Source organism: Botrytis byssoidea, assembly GCF_014898295.1.
Source record: "Botrytis byssoidea strain MUCL 94 chromosome Unknown BBYS_033, whole genome shotgun sequence".
NCBI lineage: Eukaryota > Fungi > Ascomycota > Leotiomycetes > Helotiales > Sclerotiniaceae > Botrytis > Botrytis byssoidea.
The window spans coordinates 256,041-270,510 of record NW_024065874.1 but is presented as its reverse complement, the minus strand read 5'-3'; the positions used below and the strand labels follow the sequence as shown (position 1 = coordinate 270,510).

Genomic DNA, 14,470 nt, shown 5'->3' with positions numbered 1-14,470 from the left:
ATCACACGACCCAACCAACTCACTCTCATCAAAATGCAACCCACCACCCTCCTCCACTACAACCTACCCAATCTCATCACTGTCCTCCTCCTAACAACCCACCTCTCCTCCGTCCAAGCCAATACCGAAAAAGCCATCTTCCTCGCCCCGTCCGCCCTCAGCATCCCGCTCTCCCACCCCACCCTCTCTGATCTACACCTCCCATCTCTCACCCCCGATCACCACACTCTGCGCACGCATATCCGCGCCGAGTTTCCCACGCCAGATGCACAATATGGTGTTTCATCCTGGTATCTGCTCGACGGGTTGAAAGAGAGACAGCGATATGAAGTGCGAGTATGTTGGGCTGCTACGGTATGATTCTACTTCTATTCCCGTTCCATTTCCACCTTGCACATCTCATGTACAATTCACAATTCACAATTCATATTTCATATTCTGCATTCGATACGCCGCATCTTCCACCTCACAACTCCCGAGATCCAAAATTCAAAATTTAATATTCCATATATATAAATCTGAATCAAGCTAATTTCTGCCTTGCCTCTCTTTCCAGGATCCAACTTCATTTCAGCTTCACACTTATGATGTACCTACAGTATTCGAAACTTCGGAATTGATCACATCTCTTGCACAATATTCCGAGACCCATCAACCTCTATTCAATGATCTTCCCGATCCCACATCCCAAATCCAAGATCCGGATTCCAGACACAAGCATAAAGATGCTACATCATCAGTTTTATTCCTCCAGATTTATGCAGCAGCCGATTATTACACCATGAACCAAACTCTGATGGAAAATGTTCCACCCGTTTTAATTGATATAATTCTCGATCCCTACATATTCAATCTCCTACCTCAATCATTAGTACCAACAATCGCCTATATAATTTTACTAGCTATTGGCAGTTGGTATCTTTCCCGATACGTCATGACATGGATATGTAAAATAGGCACTGAAGACTTGAATTATCAGAAGAAAGTTTTATGAATAATCAGCAGGCTGTCATTTTCTTAAGATTAATTTTCATCAAAGAAAGCCATGCAAGTTTGCATTTACAGGATACCATATCCATTCTATCAAAGAGAAACCCAACCATCCCAAACACACCAAGTTTTTAGATTGCTACCTATATTCATCATATCATAACGCGAGTAAAAGCACTACCATCCAGGTTGTCCAGGATAACCACCTGAAGGAGGAGGAGGGTAACCACCAGATGAACCACCTTGTGAGCCATGTTGTTGATGTTGACCCTGGTGAGGATGGCTGCCGTGTGGTACAGGGGGTGGACCACCACCATACATTCCTCCTGACATTTCTGGACCAGGGGGACCACCATATTGATGTTGTTGCTGTCCATGCTGTTGATGTTGAGGTGCACCATATCCACCTGGGGAACTTGGACCAGATCCATAAGCTGGAGCTCCTGGGTATTGATTATGTTGTGATTGCGGTGCTTGTCCAAATGAAGACTGATGTTGAGGGCCACCGTATTGTGATTGTTGACCTGGGGCGCCATATTCATGTTTCGGTGGCATACCATGAGATGGATTTTGTGGATCATATTGATGGGATGTAGCAGATCCTTGAGAGTAAGAAGGTGCATGTCCTTGAGAGTAGGACTGTGACGATGGACTGTGTGTAGCACCTTGCCCATAAGATTGCTGTGCAGGAGCTGGAGAGCTGTAACTATGTTGGCTTGCACCACCTGGTTGATAGGAACTTGGAGGGGCAGCACCGGAATATCCTCCTTGGCTTCCACTGCTGTTGTTTGAATATCCAAAGTTTCCACCACCCTGCTGTTGCAAAACTTAGCACAACACCATAATGTATCAGAATGATTTTACTTACAGATTGACTCTGATGACCAAACATTCCTCCCAAACTTCCCATCAATCCACTTCCACCACTTTGTCCATGTTGACCACTCTGCGAACTAGAGTGATTCTGGTTCTGATTCTGATTCTGGGCGTTATCTGTTTTCTTTCCACCACCCAATAGACTGCCCATCAAAGCACCTGCGATACCAGATGACCCACCTCCACTCGACGAATGCGAATTATTATTATTGTGACTTGAACCAGATGATCCTCCTCCAAGGAATGAACTAGCGAGTCCGGCGATACCTGATGAGCCGCCTCCACTCGACGAATGCGAATTGTTATTATTGTGACCTGACCCAGATGATCCTCCTCCAAGGAACGAACCAGCGAGACTGCCTAGTCCTCCCAATCCACCTTGTGAACCGGAACTGCTACTGCTTCCACCAAGAATGCCTCCAGTTTGTTTCTTAAGATATTGGTTTGTGATGAAAGACTATTGTAGAAAAAGACATTAGCATGATACACCATAAATTTCTCAAGATAGAACTTAGAAGAGATAAACTCACGCCGATACCTCTCTCCCCATCACCGCCCGCATTCTCCCCTCCGAATCCTCTGGTCCCATCACCGCCCATCTCCTGCGCATGACCCTGACTTCCATTCTCTCCTGGTAATCCATATGGATGTTCTGTTCCCTGCGGCGTCGCTTGGGGAGTAGGGCCCGTAGGTGCAGCCTGCGTGGGTGTATCCCATTGCGAAGCCCCAGTGCTGAGTTGCACGAAATAGTATTTCTTGGAGTTGCCGTCCCATTGGGCGATCCAACCGGATGGGAGAGGAGGAGGTGCGAAGGAAGGCCCTTCTTGGCCGGGTCTGTGGGGGTGGTGAAGAGGTTAGTAATGTTCACGTGTGAGCGGTGGTTGAGATGGAGAGTTGAGTAAAGGGAAGGGAAAGGAAAGAAAAGTGGAGGGGTTACGTTGAAGGTCCTGTCATTTTCGCAACTGTGTTTGTATTTGTGTGATGTGATGGGATTTGCGACTCGAGAGATGAAGGGTTGTGAAAATCGATGGAAAAATCAAAATCGATATCGGAATCGAAGTTGTGGAAATCGAATGGTTGTAAGAAATAAAAAGGTATGTAAGGTATGTATGTATGTCTGTTGGACAAAAGGTGGTCCGCATAGCCCCGCCACTATTTGTTCATATGTTTTATTCAGCCACACAATTGACAAGTGAATCTGACTCTTTTCTCAGCTGGACAAGGGAGGTTAGGTAGGGATTTTATATAACATGACTACTCTCTCACGAGGATTTATCGTATATACAGGTGTATATATAGATTTATATACATATTTTGAGTATTTCTTCTTAATTAATATCATCCTTTTTATCTATCTGGGTAGATAGATAGAGGGAAACTACCACCATTTAGAGAGTCTCAACCAATTAAAACCCCCCGCATTTCGTCATTTATAAAATTTGTGGCTTGAATTTTTGGTGGCCGATTTGGATGGAAAATCAACTTTCCCATCATCGTGAATTCATCACTCAAATTGGTGAGAAACCCACCGCTGTTTAGTTTAGATAGGCAAGTGCTGTACTACTAGATACTAAGGTAGTTTAATATGTAAGTCATGAATCTATTGAGTCAGTCAGTATAATTTCTTCCTCTGCTTATACTTCTTTCTTCCTTTACTGTGATCTTGAGTTCGTTCTGTTGATCAACCAATCACCCTTTCATCATGTCTGCTTCACATCCAGATGCGAACCTCTTTCCACATGCCACTGGCTTGGCCGCCGAAATGGTTAAACAACATTCTAAAGAAGAGCCAGTGAAGCTCTATGCTGGATGGGTATGCGGTCTTCCATCCCCATCCCCTTTCCCATCTCCACAATCTTGCTCTCACTCACTCCACCCACCAGTTCTGTCCCTTCACTCAACGGGTGCTCCTCCTCCTCCTCGAAAAACGCATCCCCTTCCAATACATCGAAGTAAACCCATACCAAAAACCCCTATCCCTTCTCAAACTCAATCCCCGCGGTCTCATCCCCACCCTGTCCTACGAAGGCAAAGCCCTCTACGAAAGCACAATCATATGCGAGTTCCTCGAAGACGCCTATCCATCTCACTACCCTCGATTACTCACTCGCGAACCATTCGAGAGAGCCAGATTGAAGATTTGGACCGATCATATCACATCACGTGTTGTACCAGCTTTTGATCGTTTTCTTCAGTATCGATCGGTTTCGGTGGATGATCCTAGGTTTGTGACGATTCGCAATAGGTTTCTTACCTCCCTTTATGAGTTTACGCGGGAAATGCATCCCATTGGACCTTATTTTGCAGGCAAAGAACCATGTATAGTAGACTATGTTCTTGCACCCTGGGCACTCCGTATCTGGGTCTTTGACTACTTCAAAGGAGGTCTGCATCTTGAGGAGCTAGGAGAATTAAAAGGAAGATGGGAGAAATGGGTCGAGGTTATCGAGGAGAGAAAGAGTATTCAGATGACTTTGAGTGCGACGGAATACTATTTACCTATCTATGAGAGATATGCGGATGATGCTCCACAGGTAGAGATTGGAAAGCCGATGGGAGAGGAAGGTGAATTGTTTTAAATGGAAGAAAGAGATAATGATAATGGGTTTCTGATTCTAGGTTTGCTAATTCTTCATCTATCCTCATGACAACAGATTATATACAGTATTAACACCCTCTCTTCGATCCTCGCTTGATTCCCCTTTTTGTGCATACGCTCAGCGTATCAAGTTCATCCGCTTTAAACCTAATATATCAACTTGAAGAAACATTCTTGAAGTCAACAGAACCTCACTCTCCCCCATTTTTCTGGTTCTTCACCCTTCTCTCAAGTTGATTCCTAATACTGATTCCCGCCCGATCCTCCACTTGGTCCTCCATTCGACGGTCCATTCAACCCTCCGCTGGAACTCCCGGAGCTAGGGCCATTCGAACCACTGTTACCTGGCCCATTAGACGAAGGCGGCGACCCGGGAGGTGGTCCTCCGTTATTACTCGATCCATTCGAAGGAGGAGGCCCTGGTGGTTTATTCCCATTCCCATTCCCATTCCCATTCCCATTATTCGCTCCCGACGACGAACCACCAGGAGGTGATCCCGAAGCCCCCTCACTTCCTCTCGAAATTACCGTTATTTTCGATACCGGGAGTGCGAATCTATATTCTGTTAGTTTTTCTTTCTTTCTCTCTCTTCCTAATGCTCCTCTATTCTTTTTATTTTTATCCCTTGCTTCTGAACAGAGAAATTCAGATAAACAAAAATATAAAAAATACCCACCCATCCACACGTCTCACTCTCTCCGTCCCAAACGCAGCACCACCATCCTCCTCCTCCTCAAGAGATTTTCCATAAACCACAAACGGTTCTCGAGCAACTAGATTTTGGGATACGGATGCCGATGCGGATGTTTCGACAGGAGCCGCGAGAAGGGAGCTAGCGAGTGCGACCAGCGCGTAGGTGTAGAGGGTTTGGGTGTGCATTTTTGGGGGGGGGATAAGGATTAGATGTATATAGATATTTGAATGTGTAAATGTGTGGGGAAGAATTAGATATGGTTATTTGTATATATGTATGTATGTATGTATATTTGTGAGATTGAATAGATTAAGCAAATCAAATTGAACCTGTCAATTTGTAAATATTATTACTGCAAAATTCAAAATAGAGAATAAAAAAATGGAAAGGAATTAAAGCACAAAATAGTCGTCAACAAGAACTAAAGAAAGACGAAAGAAAAGACAGACAAAGACTTGAAGTGAACGATATAATATACATATGCATACCTAGGTACCAAGTAGGTATTTAACAACAAAACCCATACCCCCCCCCCCCCCCCTCGGTACCGAAAGCAAATAAACATACGTACACACAAGATACAAAAACCCATCCTCGAAGCATCATTCAAGAAACATCAGACGAAAACGAATCGCACAAACCCACCTAAAAAAATCTGCCACACGACTTCCGGAGTTGGAGTTCGGTGCGTACCTGAAATCCGATTTCCTGCTGCAAAATAAGTACAGATTTACCAAGGCAAACTAGTACATCACGAATAGTATTATTCTGCCTCGCACGCGTTGTGCGGTCCTCATTCCACACTTCCCACTCCCCCAAATCCTCACCGCAAACCGTACCCTGAACCACAACGAATAAACGACAAAATCACCAGCATGAAACATCTCGCGCATCAGTCATCGACGTATCTACCCGCAGGATTTTATTCTCCCCAAAACATCACGATCATCAGCATCAAAACCCACTTCCCTAACCCACAACACGCCAAGCACCAGGCAATATAAATCCAAAGACGTCACACAAAACGAACCAGGGAGAAAATAAGCTTAACTATAAACAAGCATACAGAAGCATGAACATATCATATCACACCAGTAAGAATCTCGGTTCTCGCGCCTTGAAACTTCACGGCGAAGAATATCTTCCAGACTGGCGATTTGGGATTTCTGCTAGGGCTTGGCTATGGTATGATGGTGAATGTACTAAACGACGAAAACTCGAAACAATGTAAATGAAATCAGAATACTCTCGTAACGACCGATCGTTAAGTATACTTGACCTCTTTTCCTTCTTTCCCCTATTTTTCTCGGCCCCGAGAAGATACATCATGCCTTTTTGACACCACCTTCACTTATAACAAGACTTCCACTCACGATTACACTTCCACAAACCTTCACAGAACAACCATCTCACTCCTCAACCAAGCCCCATCTCATCTCCGACCACACTAGTAGCTACTGCAGTATAAACCTCTTCTCACAAATTCAAAAAATCACAGCCTCACAAACTCACAGTCCCAACCCTCACGCGACCAATCCCTCCCGAAATTTCCCTCTCCCTTTCCCCTCCTCGACCTCATTCTCAAACCCTAAACTCCAAGCCCCAATCCCTTGAACCTGCCCCTCCACGGCACAACACAACGCAACCACGTTACAATTTACAAACATTTCTCACACAAGTCTCGTCAAAATAAGCTTGATTCACATCCACCTCTCAGTCCGTGCATAAGAGCGCATCCGTGCGCGCATGTAGATCTCTAACGCTCCTTACTTCCTGGCGTTTCGCACGTTTCAATATTCCCGAGAAACTTCTCGGAATCCGGCTGAGGAGCTACTAACCATGTTGTCATCCTTTGCCGTTGCAACTAAATTGAGTAAAAAACAAAGACTGTGCTCCGAACTCACCCATAAAACACTCCTTGTGTCGACTTTAAATCACAAACAAACATCATCAACAAAAATTAGGACACATCACACTCTATCCCCCTCCAAATAAATTGATCAATTAAATATGATAATATCGATATAAACCTTTCTCCTATAGGCTCCTCTACGCCCTTCCCAATATATCCATAGCCACGGATACGTGACCACGTAAACGAATTTCTCTCAAAGTAAAATAAAAAAGATATTAACATCTTGATGCTCAGCTATGCAAGCCTATCCACCTATTTTACAACGCGAAAAACAATGATAGCCGGAATAAAGTGTACATTTGTTTACTACCAACTTAAAATCCAAATGGATTTTGAGGAGCTGTGTTGCATTAGTGTTTGAAAGTAATGGAGACATAGAGATGAACTTACTGGCTTGTGAAAGGTTCGCGCGTCTGCCAGTGGGCTGTGGCGCGATGTTATTAGTGCCATTAAGTCCGAAACGAACTGGAAATTGAATTAGTTGCAGGTTCATATAATAGTATGGTAGAGGAATGAAATTACCTGGTGGTGCTGGCCCAGTCGCTTGAGGGATTAATGGGGATGGGTGTTGCTGTGGCGCAGGTGGAGCCGGTGGTGCAGGGAAATTCTGACCACCAAAACCGGTTGCTCCATTCATCATGCCTGTTTGCTGAGGTTGCATGGCAGGAGGCAAGAATGAGTTTACACCGGTAGGTTGAGGGAATTGTTGTCCAGTAGGGAATGCACTCTGGAAGCCTGTGACTTGAGGTTGAAGTGGTTGTGGTTGGAATGGCTGTACTGGAGGGTTTGCAAATGGTGTACCTGTTTGGTTTGGTATGAATTGCTGAGGAGCGCCCGTTTGCATGGGGAATTGCTGAAAGTTGTTAGGTGCTCCAGGATTGAATTGATTGAATCCGGTAGGTTGTTGCATCATGCCAGTTTGCTGTTGCATAAATTGTTGTTGTTGCATTTGCTGTTGCTGCTGTTGCATGCGTTGTTGATTGAGATCATGCAGACTTTGTCCAGGAGGAGCAATTTGAGGCTGGAAAGCTCCATACCCAGTAGCTTGAGCTTGGAGTGGAGGTGGGGCGTAAGCGGTCACAGCTTGAGGAGCCGATAAAGGTCGCGAAGGAGGAAGTGGTGGTATCAGAGTCGTGTTTGCGCCCATTTGAGGAGGTCCAGGACGTTGACGCGCTAAGTTTGCTGGGAACAAAGGCCCAGAAGGGGCAGGCTGCTGTTGAGGGAGCCCAGTTTGTTGATTTCCAATTCCAGCAAATATTGAAGGAGTGACGGCAGGTGGGCCTTGGGGTTGCGATGTTGCTTGAGCAATCGGCTGTGCTTTTACGGGTTCGAGAGGAGTGGACAGCAGCGAAAGTTCTTGCATCGAGCCAGTAATAGCTGGTTGCTGTGGAGCGGGAGCTGGGGCCGGTGTGGACTCGACAGGCGCACTGCTTGTGGCTTCTTGTTTTGATGGCTTAACATCCCATGCATCATCATCGAACCCTCCTCGCTTGACATCCTTTCCTGCTGGAGTTGGAGCAGTTGCAAGGGGTGTGGCAACACCTTGAGGGGATGACTTCTCGGTACCATTCTGCGAAAAGGCGTTCGCATCCACCACATCATTAGTTGTTACAGCAGGAGCGGGACGAGCTTTTCGAGTATTGTTTTTCAATGTACCACCGGGTCCAGAGAAGAGGCCAGCTTCACCCTCATCGTCACCAAGGCTGACGTTTCGCTTCCCATCTTTTCGCATGTACTTCTTGTCTATGAATCTTATTATTTTGATGATATCGCCCTCGCGAATTCCAAGGTTCCGAAGTACAGTGGCATCAATATCAGGCAAAACACTCTCATCCATAGAATCTCGCTTGAATGCCTGTGCATATCTCTCACAAAGACCCACAGCAACGTCGCAGGAGAGGAAGAATTGGAACCAGTCATACTCTGGACGTTCAATGCTTGCGCCGACACTTGCACCGTTGCTCGGCTGTCTTTCGGCTGCTCGTGACTTTTGCTGCTTTTTGATGTCTGATAACGGCTTATCTTCATCCAAGGATATACCCGTCATCCGTTCAACATATTCCAGATCTTCAACTGACATTTTGACAACTGGGACAGCAATTTTCACGCCGTTCATTTTGTGAAGGTTTATCTTACCGTCTTTCAGCGCTAGAAATTGTGCCTCAACACTAAAGGACTTTGAGCGGTCCGTCCAGGTTCTTACTTTGGCAGGGTCAGGTTCTATGGGTTGTTAGCTACAACGCATTGCGCTGGATTGAAACTTCACTTACTGGACTTTGAAGATTTCGAAGAGCTGCTTTCTCTGCCATTATCTCGTCTCTTCTGTTGCCCAGATTGGTTACCATTGTCACGAGCATAAAGACTGCTACCCCGCTCGGGTAGTCGCATTCCAGGGCCTACCTCAACCTCATCTCTCTTCGCTGTCTTCAGGGCTTCCCTTGCTAGTCGCGCTTCCTCGAGTCGATTTTGTTCAACGGTTGATCGCCCCGCGTTTATTCCAGCCGAACTTGGTGGTTGCACTGTACCAACAACTTCGATGTAACTACTTGGAACAACTCCTTCTTTCGCATTCTTGACCCGCCGTACCATCCACCATTCCTCACTCTTGATGTCGTCAATTATAACGACTTCATCCCCAACATTCACATCTACTTCATCCTCTCCTTGTGCGACGAAATCGTAGAGAACCTGTCCTCTCTTCTGGCCAGATCCAGATCCTGCTGCAATAACCTCTCTTAATCCCTCTGCTCGAGCGGCGCCCGCAAGTTCTCCCAATGCACTCACAATTTCTGTCGCGGTGTCTTTGGCCCCGGCGTGGAAATCAATACTCTTGGTAGGGCGTACTAGTTCCATGAAAACATGCTTGCCTTCCAATGAATAATGCGTCATTTTCTCTGCTGTCCAAGTTTGTTCTGGTCCATCTCGGGCTTGCTCGGGAGCAATCAAAATTGTACCTGTAGCGATGTTGATACCGAGAGTCGTGGGCATTTTCTTCTTTTTACCCATTACATGAACCATCTCGCTGATGTTATACATGTGAAATCCACCTGGTGCACGACTCGCTCTAGGCTCATCTGGGGCATCTACTACGCCCATTGTAGCGAAAGATACTCTATTGTAAGGAGGGGATGCAGCAACACCAGTAGGAGACGCAGGAAGCCTTGGGGAGTAATGCCGGGTAGATTCTCGATCTCGCTCTCGACTAGGCTGCGGGACAGATACTTGTGATACTGGCCTCGCAGGTAACGTAGGTGTGGGTGGATCTTCATCGGAGGCTTCGGGGGTGAATTCTGGTGGGGCTCGAGCTACCGGAGCGGATGATTTCCTCTGTTGTTGCTGATTTAATATACCTGCGATTGCAGTGGCCGGGGTCGCAACTACTGGGGATTCGGGGGACTGAGGTGGTAGAGGAGACTCGGGCGCCTGCGGTGCTTCTTCTTCTACTGCAACTGGTGGTGGTCTTGGTCGGCTTGGAAGATTTGGAGCAGGTGCTTCTTTGGACTCTTCTAAGTTCTCAGATAATTCAATATAATTTGCAGGCACGAAGCCATACTCTCCCTCGAAGCCTACCAAGATCCAGTCTGGATCTGATGTGTCGAAAACCTCGAGTTGTGCATCTTCCGTGAATGATAACTCCTCGTCTGTCTGTCTCGTGTAATCGTAGAGAGCTCTAGCTTTGCTAGATGGTACTGCCTATAAGGATAGAAATTAACATATGCTGCACCATCGCCAATGAGCCAAGTATGTTCATATTGTCACATGAATGGGTATGTTACTCCCCTATTGCCATTGTCATAAATCGCGGATCTAAATTGGATATTCATACCTCCTGGATGTAGTTATTTGGGATTAATCCCACGGGTTCATCCTCATCGTCTGCAGAGGCCTTCTTCTTTGCTTTCCACCAGTCGTCTTCTGTACTCTTCTCTAGCACATAGAGGATATCACCTTCCTTGATAGTAAGTTCTCCCTCACCTGCCGGAATATAATCATATACTGCGGTATAAACACCCAGGAAACCCATCTTGTATAGTTCGTCTGGAAGGTTGCTATGAGGGGAATACTCCTCCTGCTCGGGTTCGAAGTTGTTATCGTCCTGCGAAGTGGTCGAAAGACTGCCCCATGTAATTTCGGAAATTCAGTAGTTCCAAGTTCGTGATGCCGGATTTACCCAGATTTGGATGAGCTTGCCGCTTTGAACAAATGGCAAAGTTGTATCGGGCTATTGGGCTGTTGAAGTTGATGGTCTATGTATGCCGAATGATTAAATGATACCGAAGCAAATGAATATTCTAAGATCTTAGGAGCAATACCTAGGCACCTTCAACAAAAGAGTGTAAACGTGGATTGGTTATTGTGAGGTAGGTTGATAGGAAGTGATGTTGCGTAGTTGGTCTCAAGGATTTTCCGTATCTAGGGTCACATATAGATGCTAATGCTAATAAGGTTGTTTAATGTAAATCATAGCGGTTCGTTCGCTCTGCATAACAAGTCTTGGAATATTTTAGAGTGCAGCATCTCATTCACCAATTACTTACTACTGGGGTACATCGAGTCAAAATTCTCTCAGTCATATCGAAGAACGCTATTACTTATCTCTTCTATTGACCATTTCACCAAACATCGAGACAAAAAGACGTGGTTGAGTTGCATCCACCAGCTACGTCAGTCAGCATGGTACGTAACGATACTGTACGTCAGGCATTGGCATGTCAAGATTCATGCATTAATTCTTGGGTTGTCCCGATGGATGATCAGGCATAAACTGTATCATGTAACTTTTACTGGCGTATGAACACACATTGAACACACATGCTAACAACTTGAAGTCAATACAAGTATTGCTTTCATAAGTTCGTTCGAGAAAACAACATGCGATGAACTATTGTTTACAGAGATGAGCTGATGTAGGCGTGGTGAAGTTAGTCCAAATAGACGATTCCCTGCAATGAGTGCCCATTCTGGTCAGAGAAATAGTACTCGCCAAATGTGACAGCTATGTGTCGTATGAGGTTCTTTGAGAAGTTGTACTCGAGTATGTTCAGAGAATATATAGCTGGCTACTTTATGAGATTCTTCAAAATACGAAAGGCGTTGAGATTTTCAAGTCTTCAATCGCACTATCTAAGATTACATTATCAGATTCTAATAAGTATACCTGAAGTTCATGGTCCTCTCTAGTAAGACCATCCCCTTTCTCTGTCGGCCGTTGGCATACCAAAAGTATATCGAAAAAATGCCAACAATGGCAACAATGAAAATTTGGGAGCCAATACTGACCCAAATTGCTGTCAGATATCGAGGCGCCTCATTATACCTGATGATGAATGCACCAGCAATTCCTCCTAACCCGTTACATGCAGTTCCGGCAGCCGCAAAGGTTGCTCTTTTCCACTGTCCGACGATATTGGATGATTGGTAGGCATTCATTGCTGCCCAGTTTGACACATAACCTCCTGTCGCTAAATATGTTCCGATATATCGAACTGTATCTTGACTAGCGAACCCCAACATACAGAAACCCACAATGGTACAGATGGAATTGAAAACTATGACCAAGCCTCGAAGCTGATAGCGATCACCAACTATCGAGGAGATAATGACAGGAATCACAGCATAGAAATATGGTGGTGCTGATAACATAATGGAACTGTCCTCAGAAAATCCCATTCCAGTTTTCAGAATGATGGGTAAGAAGTAAGACATGCCTTTGGTTGGAGTTAGCATATTAGTCCCAATAATGTTACTGGTAGTTCGTACTTACTTGTCGATACCAAGTTCAAGCAAAAAAGCAAAGCACAAAACCCGTAAATCTTTGGATCTAGAAATTGGACAAGACATTTTCCTAACGAGAACTCCTCTGCCTTTACGTCGCCTCTATCATTCGAAATTCTCGTCAGTGCCAGATTTTGCTCTTCGGCTGTCAAGAAACGAAAGCTTTTATGAGCATTTTCTGGGAAATCCACCATCCAGAAATAGGTTACGCATCCCACAACTATCAACTATTAATTTTCAAGACCGGGCCATCAATCGGGGTAACATACCTATGGCAAGCAGACCCTGCACTAGAAACATCCACCTCCAACCGGCCAAGCTCCCTTTACCATTCAAATGGTTCACACCATAGTTAAGGAAAATTCCCAGACCAACAACAATAACTTCGCCCGTCTGCAAAAAAGCGAAACGAAGCTGTTGTTCTTTTCTGGTATACCAAGTTGAAATAAGGTAGCTTAATCCTGGAAAGATAGCAGATTGAGCAATTCCCAGGAGTAGACGAAGGGCTACCATCTGTTGCCAGGTATTGATGAAAGCCGTACACTACGCCATACCGTTAGAATTCTCTTCTTCAAATCAAATCTGGAATTGACCCAGAGTCTTTCATACCAAGGTTACAATGCCAAACCCAATCGTAATTAACGAGAATACGAATCTTGGTCCACACATCCTCACACACAGCGTAGCTGGCAACTGGAATGTTACACTTGCCACTGTATACACTAAGATTGATACAGACTACAAAATACACTATCAGCATGCAATAACAAAATCAGTTGACGGAGTAGAGGAACTTACGTATCTGTTCCCAACTCCCAAACCCAAATCAGTGAAGAAATCATCTGCGACACTGGCCGAACTAATGATTCCCGAATCCATCAAATTCAAACTACATAATATTCCAGCGATCGTACATAATCTCCAGTCCACCTTCCTCACCAATCTCCTCTCCAAATTCTTCCTGGACGCTTCATCGATGTCAAAATCATCATTTTGATATGTAACGGGGGCAGCATATGCTGGTTTCCCGTCATCATCATGAGAGGAATGGTGAGGTGAAGAAGCTGCTGCGAAATCGGGGGAGCCCATGCTGATCAAATCCCACGCCGTTCCTCGTGAATTCCACAGAACAAAACACACGAAAATGATAACTTAACTCAAACAACAATTATACCAACTCGCTCACGAAATCAAAACAAAAATGTGAAAATTTTCGACAGCACCGGATAATTATAAATCAATATCCAATCCAGTAAAATATTGAAAATATTGACTCATGAATCAATAAGCCGGATGTGTACATTTCTAAGTACCTACCCAGGTCGTTCTTACAAAGCATTTGCGCATCCGCTGCAGATTGACCAGATAACGCAGGTCCCCATGTACACTTTGTGCGGGGATTCTACGGCCTCGGAGCTTCAAGGGATGGAAGGCTGGGGAGTTCGGGTCCGCGGGATGGAATTTGTATCGTCCGTGGCGGATTGGTTCCGATTGCTTACACAGGACTCTAATCATTATTTGTAGAGGTGGCCTTTCCGAGAATTAAAATTTGGAGGGACAAGTAGAGGGCAAAGACGAGGGCGAAAAGAATTGTGGAAGAGAAGATATAACTTCATTTTG

General features: G+C 45.1%; 6 protein-coding genes across 6 annotated transcripts; 2 read left to right on the top strand and 4 right to left on the bottom strand.

Annotated features, from left to right (window-relative positions):
• Positions 1-33: 33 nt before the first annotated feature.
• Positions 34-994, top strand: EAE97_011129 (uncharacterized protein; the record flags this gene model as incomplete). The annotated part of the gene is made up of 2 exons (XM_038881644.1): positions 34-354; positions 557-994. The coding sequence occupies 2 exons, from the start codon at positions 34-36 to the stop codon at positions 992-994; spliced, it is 759 nt and encodes a 252-aa protein (XP_038727571.1).
• Positions 995-1,079: 85 nt separating this feature from the next.
• Positions 1,080-3,035, bottom strand: EAE97_011128 (uncharacterized protein). The gene is made up of 4 exons (XM_038881643.1): positions 2,804-3,035; positions 2,397-2,700; positions 1,859-2,323; positions 1,080-1,806 (listed from the first exon to the last, which is right to left on the bottom strand). The coding sequence occupies exons 1-4, from the start codon at positions 2,818-2,820 to the stop codon at positions 1,168-1,170; spliced, it is 1,425 nt and encodes a 474-aa protein (XP_038727570.1). The 5' UTR covers positions 2,821-3,035; the 3' UTR covers positions 1,080-1,167.
• A 187-nt stretch (positions 3,036-3,222) lies between these two features.
• Positions 3,223-4,445, top strand: EAE97_011127 (uncharacterized protein; the record flags this gene model as incomplete). The annotated part of the gene is made up of 2 exons (XM_038881642.1): positions 3,223-3,679; positions 3,750-4,445. The coding sequence occupies exons 1-2, from the start codon at positions 3,569-3,571 to the stop codon at positions 4,443-4,445; spliced, it is 807 nt and encodes a 268-aa protein (XP_038727569.1). The 5' UTR covers positions 3,223-3,568.
• A 260-nt stretch (positions 4,446-4,705) lies between these two features.
• Positions 4,706-5,345, bottom strand: EAE97_011126 (uncharacterized protein; the record flags this gene model as incomplete). The annotated part of the gene is made up of 2 exons (XM_038881641.1): positions 4,706-5,021; positions 5,143-5,345. The coding sequence occupies 2 exons, from the start codon at positions 5,343-5,345 to the stop codon at positions 4,706-4,708; spliced, it is 519 nt and encodes a 172-aa protein (XP_038727568.1).
• A 2,044-nt stretch (positions 5,346-7,389) lies between these two features.
• EAE97_011125 (uncharacterized protein) lies at positions 7,390-11,099 on the bottom strand (the record flags this gene model as incomplete). Its single annotated transcript, XM_038881640.1, has 6 exons — positions 7,390-7,415; positions 7,466-7,540; positions 7,598-9,295; positions 9,346-9,397; positions 9,476-10,768; positions 10,902-11,099. 6 exons carry the CDS (start codon positions 11,097-11,099, stop codon positions 7,390-7,392), a joined length of 3,342 nt encoding a protein of 1,113 aa, XP_038727567.1.
• Positions 11,100-12,220: 1,121 nt separating this feature from the next.
• EAE97_011124 (uncharacterized protein) lies at positions 12,221-13,939 on the bottom strand (the record flags this gene model as incomplete). The annotated part of the gene is made up of 5 exons (XM_038881639.1): positions 12,221-12,783; positions 12,840-13,070; positions 13,120-13,393; positions 13,460-13,588; positions 13,649-13,939. The coding sequence occupies 5 exons, from the start codon at positions 13,937-13,939 to the stop codon at positions 12,221-12,223; spliced, it is 1,488 nt and encodes a 495-aa protein (XP_038727566.1).
• Positions 13,940-14,470: the final 531 nt, after the last annotated feature.

What these genes read in the sequence shown, in the direction of transcription:
- EAE97_011128 (XM_038881643.1), bottom strand. An exon ending in ATGGGGAGAGAGGTATCGGC is followed by an intron (nt 2,324 to 2,396) that starts GTGAGTTTATCT and finishes TTTCTACAATAG; the next exon opens with TCTTTCATCACAAACCAATA. An exon ending in TTGGTCATCAGAGTCAATCT is followed by an intron (nt 1,807 to 1,858) that starts GTAAGTAAAATC and finishes GTTTTGCAACAG; the next exon opens with CAGGGTGGTGGAAACTTTGG.